Source organism: Carcharodon carcharias, chromosome 10 (genome assembly GCF_017639515.1).
Source record: "Carcharodon carcharias isolate sCarCar2 chromosome 10, sCarCar2.pri, whole genome shotgun sequence".
Classification (NCBI taxonomy): Eukaryota; Metazoa; Chordata; class Chondrichthyes; order Lamniformes; family Lamnidae; genus Carcharodon; species Carcharodon carcharias.
The window spans coordinates 15226755-15249214 of record NC_054476.1 but is presented as its reverse complement, the minus strand read 5'-3'; the positions used below and the strand labels follow the sequence as shown (position 1 = coordinate 15249214).

Here is a 22460-nt window from a genome sequence, read left to right as displayed (position 1 = left end):
CTGCATCTGAAGTTCTGTAAAACCAGGTGCTGGAAAGCGGGATTAAAATGAGCGGCGAATTTCTTTTTTCTCTTTTTGGCCAGCGCAGACACGATGGGCTGAATGGCCTCTTTCTGCAACATAACTTTTCTATGGTTCTAAGAAAAAGATAATACGTTAAGCTTGTGCTAACGTGTTGAGAAGCAGTTTACTTACCGTTCCTTCACTACCGCTGCGTCAAAATCCTGGAACTCTTTCCCAGGAGTACTGTGGTTGTACCTACACCACATGGACTGCAGCAGTTCAAGAAGGCAGCTCACCACCAGCTTCTCAAAGGCAAGTAGGGATGGACAGTAACTGCTGGCCCAGCCAGCAAAGCCCACATCCCGTGAATGAATGAATGAATTAGATAAAGGTACTCATTCTGGTAAAATGAAAACTATAATTTTCTCTCATACTCTTCAAGAAAGTGTGAAGTAACAGGGACGTAAGATCTGACTTTTAGTAAAACACATTACTTGTCCAATAAGATACAAGCCAGGAGAACTGGAATGAATTAAGATACTGCTGAATGGTAAATATAGATGTTAAAATATTACCAGCCAGTAGTTGCATCATCTTATTTATGAAAGAAAATGAATGGAATGATTATGTAATTTCAGGAGCTAGTTCATCAGAGATTTTTGCTGATAAAATTGTTTATTTTCCAGTAAAGTTTAGAAAGGTCATGAAAATATTTGAAAAGATTAATGGATTTAGTGTGGGATCTATGTTTAATTTCATTGAATGAATAATGCTTTGGGAAGATAGCTAATAAACAGGATCAATGTCTACACAATAAGGAGCTTTTGCTCCTCACTGTTAAAACTGATTAAATTTGAGTTTTGTGTTTGGAGAGTGGCAAAAGAGCACTTCAATGCTCATAGTTTAATTATGTTATCACAGTAACAGTGTGACGGAACCTTTGTCATATTTTTCATATAAAAGCTACTCTGAACAGTTCTGTAGGTTTGCTACAATAATAAACGTGAAGCAAAAGTGTTCTGCAGTTTGTTTTTACCTCATAAATGTGGAATAAGCCTCTTAAAAATCACTTTCTGTGAACTCTGAACCTGAATACATTTCGCAGTAAATAATGATGAAATAAGTAAGGGATGCAATTGATAATGAGCACTGTTTCACAAGGAAATCCTTTTAATATCTGTAAATAGTTGTTGACACAGTGGGTTGCTTTGTGGTTATTATTTCAGTTGTGTTGACTATTTTCACTGTCAGATTTAATTACTCTGACCCAGTTCTCAAACAGCCTTAGTATTCTACATAGCTTAGCAAAAATATGAAAGGTTAGTCATGATTCTTAGAATAGATTGATACTGATGCTGCAAGCCTCCCTTAGAAAAAGTTTAAATATATTTTTGGGCTATTTAAGATAATCAAGATGAATTGGATGCATAATGGAGTCCAGTTCAAAGTTTGCAATTTTTTATTTCAACTCTTTTGAAGTCTTGATGTATAAGCATTTGCAGATGGTTTCCCATTGCAATTCTGAAGTGGGGATCCAGAGGAAGCGATGGAGGAGCCTCAGCCCCTGCAGCTGTCCACCAGATTCGAGCAACTTGTGTGGACAAGAGCAGGCACTGTAAGGAGGATGAGCAAACTGTCTACAACACCGTGGTGCAGGGAGCCATACAAATGGGGCAGTAAAAAGAAATCTAGTTGTAACAGGGGACAGTGTAGTTAGGGGGATAGATACTGTTCTCTGCGGCTGAGAGTGTGAGTCTCAAAGGCTGTATTGCCTGGACTTCTCCTCATAGCTGGAGCAGAACTTGGAGTGGGAGGGAAAGGATGCAGTTTTCATGGTCCACATGGAGAGCAACAACGTAGATTGCATTAAGAAGGATGTTCTGCTGAAGGAGTACATGCAGCTAGGGACTAAATTAAAAAGCAGAACCACAAGGATAATGATCTCTGGATCACTACCTGAGCCACAAGGCATTTGGCATGGGGTAAATAAGATCAGAGAGTTGAATGTTTTTTATTACATGCTTTCATGGGATATGGACATCAAAGACAAGGCCAGAATTTGTTGCCCATCCCTAGTTACAACAGCTGAGTGGCTTGATTGACCGTTTCTGATGGCCGTGAAGAGTCAACCACATTGTTGTGGATCTGGAGTCACATGTAGGCCAGGCCAGGTAAGGTTGGCAAATTTCCTTCCCTAAAGGACATTAGTGAACAAGATGGGTGGGATGTGTGGCTCAAAAGATTGATGTCAGAGAAATGTGTTTAGATTCATGGCGTGCTGGCACCATTACTGGGAAGAAAGAGAGTGGTACCATTGGGGGAGCCTTCACCTGAACCATGCTGGGACCAATGTACTGTCTAATTATATAATTCAGGCTATAGAGAGGGTTTGAAACTAAATCGTGGGGACAGTTCATTTGAGGGGAGATTTGGAAAGTTAAAGAGAAAGGACATGGCAATAGTATAGGCTAGTTATGTGGGTAGTGATAACTAGAGTGTGACAGGAAGGGGCAAAGAGTACAAACATAAGTGTGCACCAGCAAATAAGGTCAGAGTAGGAAAAAACAGTCAAGTGACAGAATTAAAGCCTCTTTATCTGAATGCACACAGCATTTGCAACAAGATGGATGAATTGACAGCACAAATAGAAATAAATAACTATGATATGATAGCCATTACAGAGACATGGTTGCAAAGTCAACACGGCTGGGACCCGAATATTCAAGGGTATTTGACATTTTGGAAGGACAGGATGAAAGGAAAAGGAAGTGAGGTGGCTCTGTTAATAAAGGATGGGATCAGTCAGTAGTGAGAAATGACCTTGGTTCAGAGGATCAAAATGTAGAATCAGTTAGAGTGGAGATAAGAAATAGTGAAGGAAAGAAGTCAATAGTGGGAGTGATTCAAGGGCCCCCTGGCATTAGCTATGCTGCAGGACAGAGTATAAATTAAGCAATAATGGAAGCTTGTAAAAAGGGCACTGCAATAATCATGAGAGACTTTAATCTTCATAGTTTGCATGAATAAAATTGGCAAAAGTAGCCTTGAAGATGCATTCATAGAGTGTATTTCGGATATATTTTTTTTAGAACAATACACTCTGGAACCAATCAGGTAACAGGCTACTTTAGACCTGGCAATGTACAATGAGACAGGATTAATTATGACCTCATGGTAAAGGATCCTCCAGGTAAGAGTGATCATAACATGAAATAATTTCATATTCAGTTTGAGGGTAAGAAATGAGGGTCTGAAACTAGTGCCTTAAACTTAAAGGTAATTACAAGGGTATGAAGGCAAAGGACAGAATTGTCCTAGAATTGCACTAATTGCAGTAACAGGTGTGAAAAATGATATTTACTCACTGGCCACAATGGTGGGTTTTGCGCTGTATCATCCGCTTGCTGACCCATTAATTATGCAGCCACAGGAAACACACTGTCTCGCTGGCAGGCGGCCTCTGAATTGCCCACTATGCCATTATCTCACCGTTTCCTCACTCCAGGTGCCATATCTGAACTGCAGCTGCACATACAGGTCTCAATGCTTGTAGCCCAGGACTGCTCCAGTGAAGACATGGCCCTTAATGCCAAGAAGAGTTCAGTGAACAAACCCCCACACTGGCTGAAGGAGGTCCAGCAGTCTCAACATTCCAGCTTGGTAGGTAGTGGCAGTGGGGGTCAGTGCCAGCACTGCACAGAAGAGATTGGCCATCCAGTGCAGAAAGAGGATGAATGATCTCATCTGTACCGTCAGGGTAAGGCAACCATATCATCACTCTAAACACACACTCATAGGGCCATCACGTGTTCACTGGCATCTCACTCACTGACAGCTCAGGGGACATCACCACTCACTCTCTCTCTCACACACACCTTCACATATCCATCTGGCCTCATCTCCTCTGGAGACTGCCTCCCCAGCCCTCACCCTCTTGAGGCCAGTTACACAGGTCAGCATGTGTCCCCACACACCCCCTGGGACACCCCACTTCCCCAGTAATGCCCTCACCCTGAAGCCTCTTTCTTTACCGGAGGCCACTTCTCCTGCTTCGCCAAGCAAGCCCTAGCCCCGCAGCCATTGAAAAGCAATGCCTACCTTACAGCTGGTCTCATAAGTAGAGAACTGCCTGTGAGCCCCCTTAAAAGTGATATGGTGATGCTGGAAAAGCCTGGCACGGCCCAAAGCAAGGTAGGCAAACGAACGTCGGAGTCCCAAGTGAAGAGCAGCTCACCAGGTGCACGTCACTTATGTACAGTTGTGAAACACGTTGGCGTGCAATCATGCTGAAGTGCCCAGATGATCCAGCCTGTGGGGTTGATTCCGGCGAGCAGGGCTTATAATGAGATGCTAAATTATTTTAATTATCTAATTAACATGACGTGCCATTGACAGGTGGAGCAGATGATCGCAAACTGGTTTTACAATGACGTGAAACCGATTTTTGCGATCTCCTGATAGTTTCCCGCTCCTGCCCGCTATGGTGTCCACCGCAAATGGGAGCGGATGATTCCGCCCAGAGCTAGCTAAAGTGGGCTGGAGAACAGGTTAAAAGGTAGGATGGTCGGGAAGTAGTGGCAGATATTTAAGGGGATGTTTAACAAAGATATATCCCATTTAGAAAGAAAGAAGCTTCCAGAAGGATGCATTATCCGTGGCTAACTGGTGAAGTTAAGGATGGTATCAAATTGAAAGAAAAAGTCTACCAGCTGCAAAGATTGGTGGGAACCCCAGAAGATTTGGAAAATTTTAGAAACCGGCAAACGCTAACTAAAAATAATACTAAAGGGGATGAAATTGGAGCGTGAGATAAAACTAGCAAGAAATATAAAAACCGACAGTAAAAATTTCTACAAGGAAAAGAGTGATTGCTCCCATAGAGGGGTGAGGCTGAGAAATTAATATTGGGAAATGAGGAAATAGCAGAGACTTTTGTATTTTGTATTTTCCTTCACAGTAGAAGACACAAGAAACATCCCAAGATTAAGAGGAAAGCAACGGGCAAAAGGAAACGAGGGATTTAAAACAATGATTCACTGAAGAAAAAGTACTAAGAAAAGTAATGGTTGATAAGTCCCCTGGACCTGATGGTCTGCACCCTAGGGCCTAAAAGGAAGTTATTTTTTTAATGCGTTCATGGGATGTGGGCATCTCTGGATAGGCCAACATTCATTGCCCATCCCTAATTGCCCTTGAATTGAATGGCTCACTAGGCCATTTCAGAGCGCAGTTCGGCTTCAACCACAATGCTGTGATCAGGTAAGGGGGGCGGTGGGGGGGGGGAGATTTCCTCCCTTAAAGGGCGTTAGTGAACCAGATAGGTTTTTACAACAATCAATGGCAATTCCATGGTCACCACTGCTGAGACTAGTTCTAGTTTTTTTTAATGTGTTAATTAATTTAATTTCAATTCCGCCAGCTGCGATGGTGGGATTTGAACCCACGTCCCCAGAGCATTTGCCTGGGCCTCTGATTACTAGCCTGGTGAGCATAAGACCATAAGACGTAGGAACAGAAGTAGGCCATACGGCCTATCAAGTCTGCTCCGCCATTCAGTGAGATCATGGCTCATCTGATAATCCTCAATTCCACTTTCCTGACTTTTCCCCATAATCCTTGATTTCCTTACTGATTAAAAATCTGTCTACCTCCACCTTAAATAAACTTAATAACCCAGCATCAACAGCTCTCTGCGGTAAAGAATTCCACAGATTCACTACCTTCTGAGAGAAAAAAAAATTCTTCCTCATTTTTGTTTTAAATGGGCAACCCCTTACTCTGAGTTTATGCCCTCTGGTCCTAGACTCTCCCACAAGGGTATAAAAACCTCTCAGCATCTACCCTGTCAATCCCCGTAAGAATCTCATATGTTTCAATAAGGTTGTCTCTCAGTCTTCTAAACTCCAATGAGTAAAGGCCCAACCTACTCAACCTCTCCTCATAAGCAAATCCCTCCATACCCAAGGTCAATCTAGCAAACCTTCTCTGGACTGCCTCCAATGCAAGTATATATTTCCTTAGATAAGGGGATCAAAACTGTCACAGTATTCTAAGTGTGGTCTAATTAATGCCTTGTCTAGTTTTAGCAAGATTTGCCTATTTTTCTTCTCAATTCCCTTTGAAATAAAGGCCAACATTCCATTTGCCTTCCCCATTGCCTGTTGAACTTGTATATTAGCTTTTTGGGATTCATGCACAAGGACTCCCAAATCCCTCTGTGCTGAAGCCTTCTTCAGTCTTTCTCCATTTAAATAATACTCTGCTCTTCTATTCTTCCTGCCAAAGTGCATAACTGCATATTTTCCCACCTTATATTCCATCTGCCACTTTTTTCGCACTCACTTAACCTGTCTATATCCTTCTGTAGACTCCTTGTGTCATCCTCACCAACTTCCCACCTATTTTTGTATCAACCGCAATTTTGTCGAAAGTGCATTCACTTCCCTCATCCAAGACATTAATATATATAAATAATTGTGGCCCTAGCACTGATCCCTGTCGCATTCCACTAGTTACAGGTTGCCACCCTGAAAGTGCCCCCCTTATCCTAACTCTCTGTCTTCCATTAATTAGCCAATCCTTTATCCATGTTAATATACTACCCCCAATACCATGGGCCTTATCTTATTAAGTAGCCTTATGTGCAGCACCTTATCAAACACCTTTTGCAAATCCAAATATATTACATCTACTGGTTCTCCTTTATCTATCCTGCTAGTTACCTCCTCAAAGAATTCTAATAAATTTGCCAGGCATGATTTCCCCTTCATGAACCTATGCTGACTCTGCTTGATTAGATCATGTAATTCTAAATGCTCTGCTATTATGTCCTTTATAATAGACTCTAACATTAGAGTCTAAAATGTGGGGAGATGGCAATGTAGTGGTATTGTCACTGGACTGGTAACGTAGAGACCCAGAGTGATGCACTGGGGACCTGGGTTTGAATCCCATTATGGCAGATGGTGAAATTTGAATTCAGTAAAAGTCTGGTGGTGATCATAAAGCCATTGTATTATTGCTGTAAAAACCCATCATGTTCACTAATGTCCCTTTAGGGAAGGAAATCTGCTGGCCTACCATGTGACTCTAGGCCACAGCAATGTGGTTGACTCTTAAATACCCTCTGAACAAGGGCAATTAGGGATGGGCAATAAATGATAGCCAGTGATGCCTGCATCCCATGAATGAATAAAAAAAATCCCAATGAAAGATGCTTCCCTTTTCGAATGACAGTGTTACATTGGAAGTTTTTCAATCCTCTGGGACTTTTCCAGAATCTAAGGATTCTTGGAAGAATGCTACCAATGCCTCCACTATCTCTGTAGCTACTTGTTTAATATCCTAGGATGCAACCCATCAGTCCTAGGGGACTTATCGGCCTGTGGCCCCATTAGTTTCCTCAGTACTTTTTCCCTAGTGATAGTTATTGTATTTGTTTCCTCCCCCTCTTTTGCCCCTTGGCTATTTAGTATTCAAATGCTATTAGTGTCTTCGACTGTGAAGGCTAAAGCAAAGTATTTATTGAACACTTCTGCCATTTCCTGGTTCCCCATTATTATTTCCCCAGCCTCATTCTGGAAGGGGCTTATGTTCAGTTTAGTCTCTCCCTTCCTTTTTATGTATTTAAAGAAACTCTTCCTGTACATTTTTATATTGCTTGATAGTTTACCCTCAAAGTTTATTCTCCCTCTTTATTATTTCTTGTTCAACTTTTTTTTGGCTTTAAAAACTTTCCCAATTCTCTGGCTTACCTCTAGTCTTGGCCACATTATATGCCTTTTTCTTTTAATTTGATACTATCCTTAACTTCCTTGGTTAACCATGGTTTGTTTATCCCCTTCCTTGAATCCTTCTTCCTCACTGGGACATATCTTTGTTGTGAGTCATGAAGTATTTTCCTAAATGTCTGCCATTGTTCTTCAACCATTTTTTGCTGCTAAAATCATATCCCAGTCCACTCCAGCCAACTCTGCCATCGTTCCTTTGTAATTACCCTTATTTAAGTTTAGCACAGTTGTTTCTGACCCAAGTTTTTCACTTTCAAACTGAATACTAAATTCAGCCATATTATGGTCGCTGATTCCTAGGGGATCTTTTACTCTGAGATCATTTATTAAACCTGCCTCATTACACATTCCCAGATCCTAAAAAGCCTTATCCCTGATTGGATCCACAACATATTGTTCTAGGAAACTGTCCCAAATGCGCTTGGTGAATTCTTGCTCGTGGCTACCTCTGCCAATTTGATTTTCCCGATCTACGTGAAGATTAAAGTCACTCATGATTAATGTACTGCCTTTTTTACATGCCCTCATTATCTCCTGATTTATCCTCTGTTCTACATTATAGCTAGCATTCGGTGGCCTATAGACTTCTCCCACCAGTGTCTTCTTCCCCTTGTCATTTCTTACCTCCATCCATATGGATTCTATGTCTTCTGATCCAAGTTCCTTTCTTGCTATCACACTTATTCCATCTCGTACTAACAATGTGGTATTACCACTGTACCACTGTAGGAGCTCCTACCATTTATGAAACACTATAGTTCTTTAGACCAGTGAATTACAAGGGAAGAGATCTGACTCACTCAAAAGGCTATTATGGTTAATGGGGTTAGTTTATTTGTACGCATGATTACAGAATTAACATGGGCTCGGATTTGAAGTAGTTACAGAAAAATTTAAATGGCTATTAAAAATGATTACAGAGTTAATCCCTTGTTGGTTTTCAAATATTATAAAAAACAAACTCAATCTCTTATCTTTATAATTTATATCATTCGTACAGTGTATTCAAAAGCAATATAGATTCATGCTATTGCTTATATTGTCTATTAGTCATTTTGCCCATAGGCAATGACCTTTGGGAAGATTTGTTGGGGTTTTTGTTCTGAAGTAATATCACAAATTTTGACACCCTGCAGATAAAGCTGGAATTGCATTATACACTCTTTTTGTGAAAATGGCACTGTTTATTAAATCATATACTGTGATAAATTTGTCTTAAAGTCATGTAGACATTGATCTGGAAGTTGTGTTTTTGTAGCAATTTAATACCTATTTCTTAATTTTTCTCTCAGCAATCCCTCACCAATAGCGACATAATGTTTGTGAAACTCCACGCACCTTGGGAAACGATATGTAAATATGCAGAAAGAATGAACATCCGCATGCCTTTTAGGTATTGTACATGTGTTGTTTGTTTCAATCTCTGTTGAATCAGTAACTGCTAAACTATGGTTTGGAACAGATTTGAATAGCCACTTCAGGGATAAGCCTAGGGAGGGACTGTGTGCAGTACTCAATTTCATTTGCCTGATGGAAGATTTTAAAAACACAGCCAACAGCATGAGAATTGTTTTCATGCTGCAATAAATAATACATTCCTTGACAAACATACGGTTATTGCCCAACTCCCTGAGCTGTGAAATGTACAATATATCTCCATACCTTCGACAGCTTCACAGAATTACCTCAGCAAAAATGCAAATACAAGTCAATAGCTAAATTTCTGAGCATGTTTCGCAATAACTTCCCGCACTATTAAGCAGGATTAAACAATAGTTTTTGGCTGAAAATGCCCACGTTTATAGTCTAGCATGTATGTGTGCATGATTTAACCATCATGTTTTCATAACTAATGCCATCTTATTATTGACATTGGAACAGTTTGAATGTTACATAGGGCGGGATTTTCCAGCCCACCCGCCACTGGGATTGTCCGGTCGTGCCAAAAGTCAATGGACTTTTGGCTGCACAGCCAAATCTCCCACAGCAGGTCCTGCCCGGAAAATCCCGGCCTTAGTCTTTCCAAAGCTTCCTGGTCCTTAGTACTTTTTTTTTCCTTTTCTTCCAGGAAAAAATGTTATTACACTGATTGGAAGAACAAAGTGATGAGCAGGTTGGTAGGTGCTGTGCAGAATTTGCTAATAGCATCCCATAAAGATCGTGTTTGATAGTTGTAAAATCACAGCTAGGGCACAATTTGGGTAGTTGCTGTCCGCTATAGCACAATGCAGTGCAAATCGTCAAACTACTCTGCTTTCAGTGAAGGCAGAGTAACTCTTTGGAGAAAGAAATCCAATTCACTTACAAGCTAGCTGAACAAAGTGGCAGTCACATTTTAGTGACTTTAAAATTGATTTACAGAGCACTTCTGACCAAAATTGCATACCAGATAAGGAATGGTTGAGTTTTACATCTAGGTCAAACCTATTGTCACTATGCTCTGAGATCTTGTTGGAGTGGTGGGATTTCACACATAGTTGATATCTTGTCATGAAATTATAGGCGCTCAGTCCCATAGCTTTCAGTTGATTTAGATGCACTGAAAATCATGATCACTATTACTGGTAACAGAATAAACTGTGCTCCATGGGGTTGGGAGTGTATTGGAAAATAATGACCTGTACTTCACGGCCAGTGCTAAAGTACTTCGGCTGTTACTGGTAAATCCCCTTCTTAAGCTTTTCAAAAGGTTTCACTCAAGTTCAACTGTTAGAGTTAGTTTTTAAAATGAAAATATCAGGCAAGCTGCCAATCAAAAGAAGCAACGAGTATAGCATTATCTTTTCGGGATCAGAATCTTTGACTCATGCGTCAAGTGTAGGACAGGTTTGAGTTGGCCTGCCTACTGTAACTGAACTGGAAATTGCAGTTTTCTCCATTCAATTAGAGCTGATTGCCAATCTGTAACACTTCTTCCTGTCAGCCTGCCCTTGGTGTAGTGACACTCATGGAACATTTCTTGTGATAAACGATATTTCACTGTAAAATAGCATCAGTATATTTGGTCTTTTCAGGATTTGTAAAAGACTGAAATAGTCTCTGATTGATCCAAACCCATTCCATTGCCGCATTTATTACAGCATGCAATTAAAAAAAAAGAAAACTTAGCTCTTCTGAATGCAAGTTATTACTATGTAATAGCTTATTTTTTGGTGAAATGTTTTGTATCATGTTCTCTATTTATTGCAGAGAAATTCAGTATGGAACATGCCATTTTCTTTAGACATTCCCTTCCTGCGAACTCAATCGAGGCATTAAACAGATTTTCCAGCGTGATTTCGGGTGGAATTGCCAAACCCAGAGTGTTGTATAATAGAAAAGTGTTTATACTAGCAGCAAGTCTTGGTGCAGTATTTTGCAGTTCAATGCCAATATTTTAAGGGAGTTGTGATTGTATAAGTTTGGTTTTGCCAGTTTTTCGTAAGGGTCTGCTGTGGAAATTCTGCTATTTGAAATCAGTTCATAATTGCTTTATTCCATACTAAATATCGGGAGACAGTTTTGTGATGAGTATAAAATAGGCTTTTTTACACACAAAGAGAACCCTCATTTGGTGTTATTTTCTTTAATTTTCAAATTTCTCCATTTTCAAACATTAAAATTTGCACCAAATATACAAGGTATTCATTTCATCTATATAGTTCATGTTTCTCCGACAGTATCAACTGGTATAGGGAGTTAAATCTCTTCGCAGCATTTTATGTTAGGTTTCCCAGCTAGAAAGTCAGCTCCTGGCAATTTAGAGAGAGCGAGAGGAGGCCCCTGGGACAGGCAGTCAGTAGCACCTCGAGGAGAATGCGAGAGGAGGACTCAGGGACAGCCAGTCAGCAGCACCTAGAGGAGAGTGCAAGAGGAGGACTCAGGAAAAGGAAGCCAGCAGCACCTAGAGGAGAGTGCGAGAGGAGGACTCGGGAAAAGGAAGCCAGCAGCACCTAGAGGAGAGTGCGAGAGGAGGACTCGGGAAAAGGAAGCCAGCAGCACCTAGAGGAGAGTGCGAGAGGAGGACCCTGGGAGAGACAGCTAGCAGCATCTAGAGGAGATTGCAAGGGGAGGTCCCTGGGACAGGCAATCAGCAGCAGCTAGAAGAGAGAGCGAGAGGTGTGTATTCTGCAGTCACCGTCGCCGAGTGATAAAAAAGAGTGATATCACAGGAAAACCATAAGTTCATTGGTTGGTAAGTAACGGCTAGGAAATTTAAAAACTAATTAAATAAAATAGAGATGCAGGGCCAGGCGATGTATTGTAGCTGCATGATGTGGGAGCTGGTGGACCCCATTGTGGTTCCTAGTGACCACATCTGTTGCAAATGTTGGTTGCTTGAGGAACTCCAGCTCAGAGTTGATGAGCTGGAGTCTGAGCTTCGGACACTGCGACACATCAGGGAGGGGGAGAGTTACCTGGACGCTGTATTTCAGGAGACAGTCACACCCATTAGATTAACTACTTTAAATCCAGCCAGTGGTCAGGGACAGGAGGGTGTGACGATGAGTGAGGCAAGTAGAGGGATCCAGGAAGTAGCACTGCAGGAGCCTCAGCCCTTGCCCTTATCCAACAGCTTTGAGATTCTTGCTCCCTGTTTGGATGAGAGTGGGGATTGTAGGGAGGATGAGCAAACTGACCACAGGGAGCCATTCAAGTGGGGGGTGAAAAGAGAAATGTAGTTGTAATCGGAGATGTTATAGTTAGGGGAATAGATACTGTTCTCTGTAGCCAGGATCAAGAGTCCCAAAGGCTGTGTTGCCTACCTGGTGCCAGGGTTAAGGATATCTCATCTGGGTTGCAGAGGAACTTGGTGTTGGAAGGGAAAGATCCAGTTGTCGTGGTCCACGTAGGTACCAACGATATAGGTAGAAGAAAGAAAGAAGTTCTGCTGAGGGAATACGAGCAGCTAGGGGCTAAATTAAAAAGCAGAACCAAAAAGGTAATAATCTCCAGATTACTCCCTGAGCCACGAGCTAATTGGCACAGGGTCAATAAGCTTAATGAGGTAAATACGTGGCTCAAAGTTTGGTGTGGGAGAAGTGGGTTCGAATTCATGGGACATTGGCACCAATACTGAGGAAAGAGGGAGCTATTCTGTTTGGAAGGGCTCCACTTGAATCAGTCTGGGACCAGTGTCCTAGCGAATCACATAACTAGGGTCATAGAAAGAGTTTTAAACTAAATAGTTTGGGGGGGGGGGGGGGCGGGATTCAGTTGCATGGAAGTATAAAAAATCAAAGTTTAAGGAGAGGGTAAGAGTGCAGGTTAGTGACGAGGCTGATTGCTATCAAAAGGTGAAATGAAGGGACAGAGTGTATGAACGCCACGTTGCATCAAAGAATCATATAAGAGTAGAGAAAATTGACAATAGGGCAAACTTTTTTATCTGAATGCACCTAGCATTTGGAATAAAACTAATGAGTTCACAGTGCAAATAGAAATAAATAGGTATGATTTGGTGGCGATTACTGAGACGTGGTTACAGGGAGAACAGGTTTGGGAGTTGAATATCCAAGGGCACTCAGTGTTTCAGAAGGATAGGCAGGAAAGAAAAGGAGGTGGTGTAGCTTTGTTAGTAAAGGAAGAGATCAATGCTAATGTGAGGAATGATATAGGCACTGGAGAGCAAGATGTAGAGTCAGTCTGGGTAGAAATAAGAAATAGCAAGAGAAAGAAGTCCCTGGTGGGAGTAATCTATAGGTGCCCAAACAGTAGTTTAGCAGTAGGGCACAGTATAAACCAAGAAATACTGGGAGCATTTAAGAAAGGCATAGCAATAATCATGGGTGATTTTAATATGCATATAGACTGGACTAATCAAATTGGCAAGGGTAGCTTTGAGGGAGAGTTCATGGAGTATATTAGAGATTGTTTCTCGGAGCAATATGTTGTGGAACCAACCAGGGAGCAGGCTATTCTGGATTTGGTTTTGTGTAATGAGATGGGATTAAGTAATGATCTCATGGTAAAGGATGCTCTAGGGAAGAGTGATCATAGCATGCTAGAATTTCAAGTTCAGTTTGAGAGCGAGAAACTTGAGTCCCACACTAGTGTTCTGGAGTTAAACAAAGGTAACTACGTAGGTATGAGGGCAGATTTGGCTCTAGTGGACTGGGCAGGAAGACTACAAGGTTGGACAGTTGATTAACAGTGGCAGATTTTTAAGGAGATATTCAATTCCTCCCAAGTAAAATATATCCCAACGAGGAAGAAAGATGGTAAGAGGGGGAAAGAGCATCCATGGCTAAGCAAGGAAGTTAAAGATAACTTAAAGGCAAAAACTAAGGCATACCAAATTGCAAAGGTCAGTGGCAGGCTGGAAGATTGGGAAATCATTAAAGATCAACAAAGGGTTATTACAAAAATAACGGGCAGAATTTTGCCCTTGATGGGCGGACGGGCCCCACCGGAAGGTGGGCAGCCAATTGCCGCCGCTGAAACGGGCCTCGCCCCCATTTTGAGTGAGTGGGCCAATTAAGACCCACCCAGCGTGACGCCCGACTGGAAGTGCTATGCACTTCCTGTGAGGTGGGGTGGGGGGGGGGGGGTGGGGGGGGGGAGGGATTCCCCAAATGCGAGAGTGCGCTCTTTTGCACATGCGCACGAAAGAGTGCACTGCTCCCTGTGACTAAGCGCTGCCTCAGGGAGAGCACTGACAGTTTTTGAAAGTTGAAAAATGGAAAAATAAGAAAATTATTAACATGTCCCCCTCTTGGGACATGTTAATAAATATCACAGAAACTTTAACATTTTTAAAACAGACATGAAACCTCATCCCACCTGTGGATGAGGTTTCATGTTTTATTTGTTTGCCGCCTGCCCAACAACCTTAAGGTTGGATGGGCAGGTCCTTTAATTGGGTTAATTATCCTGTCAATGGTCTCAAATGGCCATTGACAGGTCAGCGGGCGGACAGCTGACTGCGCTGTCCGCCTGCCTTCCTGAATATTTAAATGGGGCGGGATGATGTCGGGGGTACACCCCCCAAATGTCATCCCATGTCAGTGAGCAGGCCCCGCCCCCAGCTCGCCGACGGAAAAATTCTGCCCAATGAAAAGAGCCAAGATAAATTATGAAAGAAAACTAGCGCAAAATGTAAAAACTGATAGCAAAAGCTTCTACAAGTATATAAAAGGAAAGAGAGTTGCTAAAGTGGATGTTGGTCTCTTGGAGGATGAGACTGGGGAGTAAATAGTGGGGAAAGCAGAAATGGCAGAGACACTTAATCAATGTTTTGCCTCAGTTTTCAAAGTGGAGGACAATAGTATCACCCCAATAGTAACAGGTAGTCCAGAGGATACAGAGAATGAGGAACTTAGAACAATCACCATCACTGGAGAAAATGTACTGAGCAAACTATTGGGATTAAACTGTGACAAGTCCCCAGGACCTGATGGCCTACATCTCAGGGTCTTAAAGGAAGTGGCAGTGGAGATAGTGGATGCGTTGGCTATAATATTCCAAAATTCCCTGGATTCTGGAATGGTTCCAGTGGATTGGCAAAATGCTAATATAACGCCCTTATTCAAAAATGGGGTGGGGAGACAGAAAGTAGGAAACTATAGACCAGTTAGTTTAACATCTGTCATTGGAAAATTGTTGAAATCCATTATTAAGGAAGTAGTAATGGGGCATTTGGAAAGTCAAAATGCAATCTATCCGAGTCAGCATGGTTTTATGAAGAATAAATCATGATTGACTAATTTGCTAGAGTTCTTTGAAGATGTGACAAGCAAAGTGGATAATGGGGATCCCGTAGATGTAGTATATCTGGACTTCCAGAAGGCCTTTGATAAGGTGCCACAGAAAAGATTAATACACAAGATAAGACCACATGGAGTTAGGGGTAGTATATTAGCTTGGACAGAGGATTGGCTAACCAACAGAAAGCAGAGAGTTGTGATAAATGGGTCTTTTTCTGGATGGCAAGCTATAACTAGTGGGGTGCCACAGGATTCAGTCCTTGGGCCCCAACTATTTACAATATTTATTAATGACTTGGATTCAGGGATAGGAGGCTCTATAGCTAAATTTGCAAATGACACCAAAATAGGAGGGAAAGTAAGTTGCAATGAAGAAATAAGAAATTTACAAATGGATATGGACAGGTTAGGTGAATGGGCCAAAATTTGGCAGATGGAGTTTAACGTGGATAAGTGTGAGGTCATCCATTTTGGTCAGAAGAATAAAAAGGTGACTTATTATTTAAATGGAGAGAAACTTCAGAATGCTTCAGTGCAGAGGGATCTGGGTGTCCTCGCTCATGAATCGCTGAAAGCTAGCATGCAGGTACAGCAGGTAATAAGGAAAGCAAATGGAATTTTGACATTTATTGCTGAAGGAATAGAGCATAAAAATTGGAAAGTGTTGTTGCAACTGTACAAGGCATTGGTGAGACCACACCTAGAGTACTGTGCACAGTTGTGGTCCCTTTACTTGAGGAAGGATGTAGTTGCATTGGAGGCAGTTCAGGGGAGGTTCACTAGATTGATTCCAGAGATGCGGGGCTTGAATGAGGAGAGATGGAGCAGTTTAGGCCTATACTCACTAGAGTTTAGAAGGATGAGAGGAGATCTAATTGAGATATGTAAGATGCTAAAGGGGATAGACAAAGTAGACGTGGAGTGGATGTTTCCCCTTCTGGGGCATTCTAGAATGAGAGACCATAGTTTTAGGCTAAGGGGTGGTAGATTTAAATCAGAAATTAGGATGAATTACTTTTCTCAAAGGGTTGTGAATTTGTAGAATTCACTACCTCAGAGTTCAGTGGATGCTGGGACGCTGAATAAATTTAAGGAGGAGATAGACAGATTTTTAATTAGTAATGGGTTGAAAGGTTATTGGGAGAGGGCAGGAAATTGGAGTTGAGGCCAAAATGAGATCAGCCATGATCGGAATGAATGGTGGGGCAGGTGCGAGGGGCTGAATTGCCCACTCCTGCTCCTAGTTCTTATCTTCTTTCTTCAGATTATTTTGTTGTACCGTCCTGAATCGATCAATCATCATAATAGCCTTTTAAAAATACCAGACCTATAAATCTTGCAGTTCAGTTTCAGTGCAATGAGAGAGAAGGCGAAGCTGTGGACCTTTTTCCCTCACACCCTCCATGCCAACTCACCCAGTATCCACTATGGCAGACCTCAGGAGTCATGCTGAGATGAAATGAAATACATTTGTGAATGTCTATTGATGACTTCACTATTTAAAAAAAAAGCTTTCATTGATATAAACCCATTCAATAAATTTAAATTCATCCAACTATTTAGTCCCTTATGAAAATAAACATTGCATTCAAGCGTTTAATACTTTATGGGCAAGATTCTTCCTTCGGTGAGTGGGGGCGGGGCCCGCTCTCCGAAATGATGCGCGGTGATTTCGGGTGAGTGTCCCGACATCATCCAGCGTCATTTAGATTGTCAGTTCGGCGGGTGCGTAGCCACATTGGCTGAGCGCCCGCCGAACTGTCAAAGGCCTATTAAGGCCATCATTAAATTAATTAAAGTTGTTGAGAATGCTGCCTATCCAACCTTAAAGTTGGCGGGCGGGTGAAGAGCCCAGGCAGCCTTCCGAAAAAACATGAGACCTCATCCACGGGCAGGATGAGGTTTCATGAGGGACTTAAAATTTATGTTACATCTTTTAATAAAAGCAATTGACATGCCCCAACTCGTGTGACAGTGTGGTGACATGTCAATAACATTTTTCGCATCGTTTATTATCTTTTTAAAAGTAATACTGCTTTCCCAGAGGCAGCAATTTGCCTCAGGGAGATATGAATGCTCTCTCATGTGCATGCGTGAAAGAGCATGCTCCCGGCTCAGGGAGTTCTCCCCAGTCCGCTCAGCGCTTTCTGGTGCACATCACGCTGGGCGGGCCTTAATTGGCCTGCCCTTGTAAAATGGCGGCGTGCCACTGACTGGGGGCGCCAATCGGGAACCTGCCTGCTCCTGGACAATCCCCCCCCCCACTCCCGACAGGGGGAAAGCGCTGCCCTATAAAACACCACTTGTATTCATAGCCCCTCATCAAAATCATATAACCACTTGGGGCTCTTAATTACTGAATGTACAGACACCTCATTGTGACCCCTCAGGCTTTTATCAACAGACAAAATTGCAAGCCCCAATTCTGGAAGTCCCACCCCTGAACCCGACACCCACCATTTTCGCCAGGGTGGGAATGGGGGATGTGTTGTAGTTTGTACATCAGTGGTTCACTGAAGCAGCTGCACACTGAAAAGTAAAGCTGCCTTCGAAACGATCCAACTCTTATTAGTGTGATGTCCAAAACACAACTCATGGGCTTTAGACCTTTCAGGGACAGATCTAACACTGCTGGGGTTACTTGGAGAGGTAGGGTACACTCTTGGATGGCTCTAAGTACATCTCTGGGAAAGGTAAGGTGCCCAGTGGGAGACGTAAGGTGCCCTTTTGGGTTTGTGAGAATAGACATGAATGTGCGTAAAAAGTGTAAAAACTCTGTGGGCAGAATCTTGCCCTTGGTGGTCGTGTGGGCCCCACTGGCTCGGCCGCTGGTGGGCAGCTGATCGCCGCTGCCAAAACGGGGCCCACTGCCACTATGCGCTTCCTGTACGGGGTGGGGTGGTGGTGGGGGGGGGGTGGTGGAGAGGGGATCCCTAGCTGTTAAAGTGCCCTTTTATGCACAATTGCATGAAACAGTGTGCACTGCTCCCTGAGACGAAGTGCTGTCTCAGGGAGATTACTGACAGTGCACAAAAGTTAAAAAATAGAAAAATAAAAGTGTTATTAGCATGTCCCCCTCATGTGACAATGTCACACAAGATGGGACATGTTAATCAAAATGACATAAACTTTATTAATCTTTTTAAAAATGGACATGAAACTTCATCCTGCCAGTGGATGAGCTTTCATGTATTATCAGAAGCCCACTGGGACTCCTGGCCTGCCCACCAGCCTTAAGGTTGGACGGGCAGGTCTTTAATGATCTTAATTAGCCTGTCAATGGCCTTAGTTGGCCATTGACAAGTCGGTAGGCAGACAGCTGATTTCGCTGTCCGCCCACCTTCCTTAAAATTTAAAGGGACCAGGATGATGTCAGAGGTTCCTCCCGACGTCATTCCGTGCCATTTTCCCATCCGCGAGCGGGCCCCACCCCCAAATCGCCGACGGGAAAATTCTGGCCTGTGGAACTCGCAAGATTTCAAAGCATTTCACCATGAGTAGATCCTGAAGACTGAATTTTTGCGGGGCAGGAGGAGTCTCTGATTAAGACAAAATGGTGCTCAAGTCCCAGAAATACCACCCCCAAAACCAGCACCTACCATTTTATCAGGGGCAGATGGGGGTGGGTTGTATTTTGAACATGCCTGGTTCACGGATATAGCTGCACATAAATAAGTGTGGCTGCCTTCAAACAGATGCAATTAGTGGAATATGTAAAACACCACTTGTGGCCTTTAACATTTCAGCAAAAGCTGCCATAATCATTTGGAGAGGGAGGGTACAAATTTGGAGTGGTAAGGGACGCTTTTGGATAGGTCCAGGTGCCCCTTTTGAAGAGGTAGGTTACCCTTTGGGAGAGATATAGTGCCCTTTTGGAGGGGTAAGGTATCCTTTGGGATTATGTGTAAAAAGTGGATAAACTCATTGGAACTGTCAAACTGTTGTGGCATTTAAATCCTCAGGCAAAAATATGGCAGACGGAGAATAATGTGGGAAAATATGAGGTTCTCCACTTTGGCAGGAAGAATAGAAAAGTAGAATATTATTTAATTGGAGATATACTGCACAACATTTCAGTGCAGAGGGATCTGAGTGTCCTTGTATACAAATCGCAAAAAGTTAGCAGGCAGGCACACTAAATAATTAAGAAGGTAAATGAAATGCTGGCCTTTTTTGCAAGAAGGATGGAGCATAAATTTAGGGAAATCGTGCTTCAGCTGCACAGGACATTGGTGAGATTGGTGAAACATTGGTGTACAGTTTTAGTCTCCTTACTTATGGAGGAATGTACTTACAGTGGAAGCAGCTGACAGAAGATTCACTAAGCTGATTTTTGCGATGTCCTAAGAGGAAACATTGAGCAGGTTGGGCCTATAATCATTTGAAGTTTAGAAGAATCTAATATATTGATCTCATTGAAATATTTATGATCCTGAGGGGGTTGGATAGGGTAGATGCTGGGAGGACGTTCCTCTCATGGGGGAATCTTGAACTAGGCAGCACAGTTTAAAAATAAGGGGTCTCCCATTTATCATGGAGACAAGGAGGAATTTATTTTCTCAGCGGGCCGGTAGTCTTTGGAATTCTCTTCCCCAACGAGCGGTGGAATATTTTCAGGGCCGAATTGGATGGATTTTGATCGGCAAAATTATGGGCACAGGAAGAAAGTGGAGTTAAGGCCACAATCAGTGCAGCCTTGATCGTTTAGAATGGTGGACCAGGCTTGATCAGCCAAACGGCCTTCTCTGCTCCTATTTCTTATGATTTTATATTATTCAAATTATTCAGTTTGCTTCTTTTTAATGCTATTAATTTCCTTTGATGTATTGCATCACAGCGTTGGGAACGAATTTTCTAGAAAGCACAGTTGGAATGTCAAATACATTTACCAACCTTGATGGCTTTCACTTTAGGAATGGCTCATTGAAGTGATTTTGGGGGAGCAGCTAAACTCATGTTCAGCCTGAGTGGTGTGATCATGAGCCACTTGCAATAATATATCTTGCCATACGATTAATGACTAATCCAGGATATACCTCGGTGAATGATTAGAGTTGGCTGTCACCCACAACGCAGCAAGAATGTGGAATGAAAATTGGCCACAATTTTAAATATTACCACCAGATTTGCTGTCCTGAAAACGCTAGTACCAGACATTTTAATTCTTTTCCAACTTTTGCCAATCAATTGATCCCGTGCGTTCTATCCATTTCTGAATTAAACGTCTCCCTAACTAACTGTATCAGGCTTACAATCAGCCTTGCAGCAAAGCTCACATGACAATAACTTTCATTTCAAATCACATTGTCCGGTATACTCTATAAATTGTAAGCCAATAATTTTGTACAAGGCCTAGTCATGTGATAAACAAACTGGCCCTTCTCAACATTCATAATATTCCCAATTCTGTTACTAGAAAAATATTGCAGGCATTTACTGAACAATTATTTAATGTAGAATGTATATCATACAAAACAGTCACTTCTAAATGAATAATTATTAGTTACAGTATAAATCTAAATGGGATAGAAAGGTTTCAAGACAAGTTTAATAAAATAAAACATGCAATAAATATTTAGCGCACTTTGATGGGTTTTAATGGTAAACATTATCGCTATTCCGGTGTTTAGTTAAGAAAAAACTTCTGGCCTACAATACTTTGTGGATTTGAAAACAAAATCAACGAGCTGACAATGGATCCTTGTGCAGGCTTTGGTAACGTGGGATTGACAGTGAATTACCAAACTATTAAAATTTAAAGTAATATTCTCAGGTTATTTCAGTGCATTTCATTTTAAATATCAGTAATCCGGCATTTGCTTATTAGTTTTCAGAGGAATTTGCGACAGTTGAAGAGTTGGTTGCCAAGAAATCCAATGAAGCTCGACAAGGAGGCTCTACCGGATCTGGAAGAGACTGATTGCTACACTGCACCATTCAGCAGAGCACGTATGCACCAGTAAGTATTTTGCTCACATAATCACATTACTCGAACGGAATTCAAAAATGTATGACTACAGTTATTTTAATAGTATTAATTTGCACTAATGGGACAGATTCCAAAGAGTGAGATCAAGACCTTGAAAAGGGGCTTGAGAAGTTATGAAACAAAAACAAAAATAGCTGGAAAAACTCAGCAGGTCTGACAGCATCTGCGGAGAGGAAGACAGTTAACATTTCGAGTCCATATGACTCTTCTTCAGAATTGAGGAAATATGAAAATATGGTGAAATATAAGCTGGTTGAGGGGGGGTGGGTCAGGTAGAGCTGGACAGAGGGCCAGTGATAGGTGGAGGCAAAGAAGAGATTGTCAAAGATGTCATAGACAAAAGGACAAAGGGGTGTTGACGGTGGTGATATTATCTAAGGAATGTGCTAATGGTGACATTAAGGGTGGAAAGCAGGATGAGCAAGTGACAGATAGCCCTAGTGAGGGTGGGGTGGGGGGAAGGGAACGAAATAGACTAAAAGGTGGAGATGAAACAATGGATGGAAATACATTTAAAAATAATGGAAATAGGTGGGAAAAGAAAAATATATTAAAAAATATAAATTATTGGAAAAAGGGGGATCAGAAAGGGGGTGGGGATGGAGGAGAGAGTTCATGATCTGAAGTTGTTGACCTCAATATTCATTCCGGAAGATGAGGTGCTGTTCCTCCAGTTTGCGTTGATCTTCACTGGAACAATGCAACAGGCCAAGGACAGACATGTGAGAATGAGAGCAAGGTGGAGTGTTGAAATGGCAAGCAACAGGGAGGTCTGGGTCATGCTTGCAGACAGATCAAAGGTGTTCCGCAAAGCGGTCGCCCAGTCTGCGTTTGGTCTCTTCATTGGGAGCAGCGAATGCAGTAGACTAAATTGAGGGAAGTGCAAGTGAAATGCTGCTTCACCTGAAAGGAGTGTTTGGGCCCTTGGATGATGAAGACGGGGGAGGTAAAGGGGCCGGTGTTGCACCTTCTGTGATTGCATGGGAAAATGCC

General features: G+C 42.2%; 1 protein-coding gene across 1 annotated transcript in view; it reads left to right on the top strand.

Annotated features, from left to right (window-relative positions):
- ano3 (anoctamin 3) overlaps window positions 1-22460 on the top strand; it is a 599584-nt gene that overhangs the window by 349604 nt on the left and 227520 nt on the right. Inside the window, exons 7-9 of the mRNA XM_041198368.1 lie at window positions 9086-9186; window positions 9862-9906; window positions 21306-21437. Of these exons, the coding sequence (XP_041054302.1) occupies window positions 9086-9186; window positions 9862-9906; window positions 21306-21437 (278 nt within the window). The remainder of the gene's footprint in view (window positions 1-9085; window positions 9187-9861; window positions 9907-21305; window positions 21438-22460) is intronic.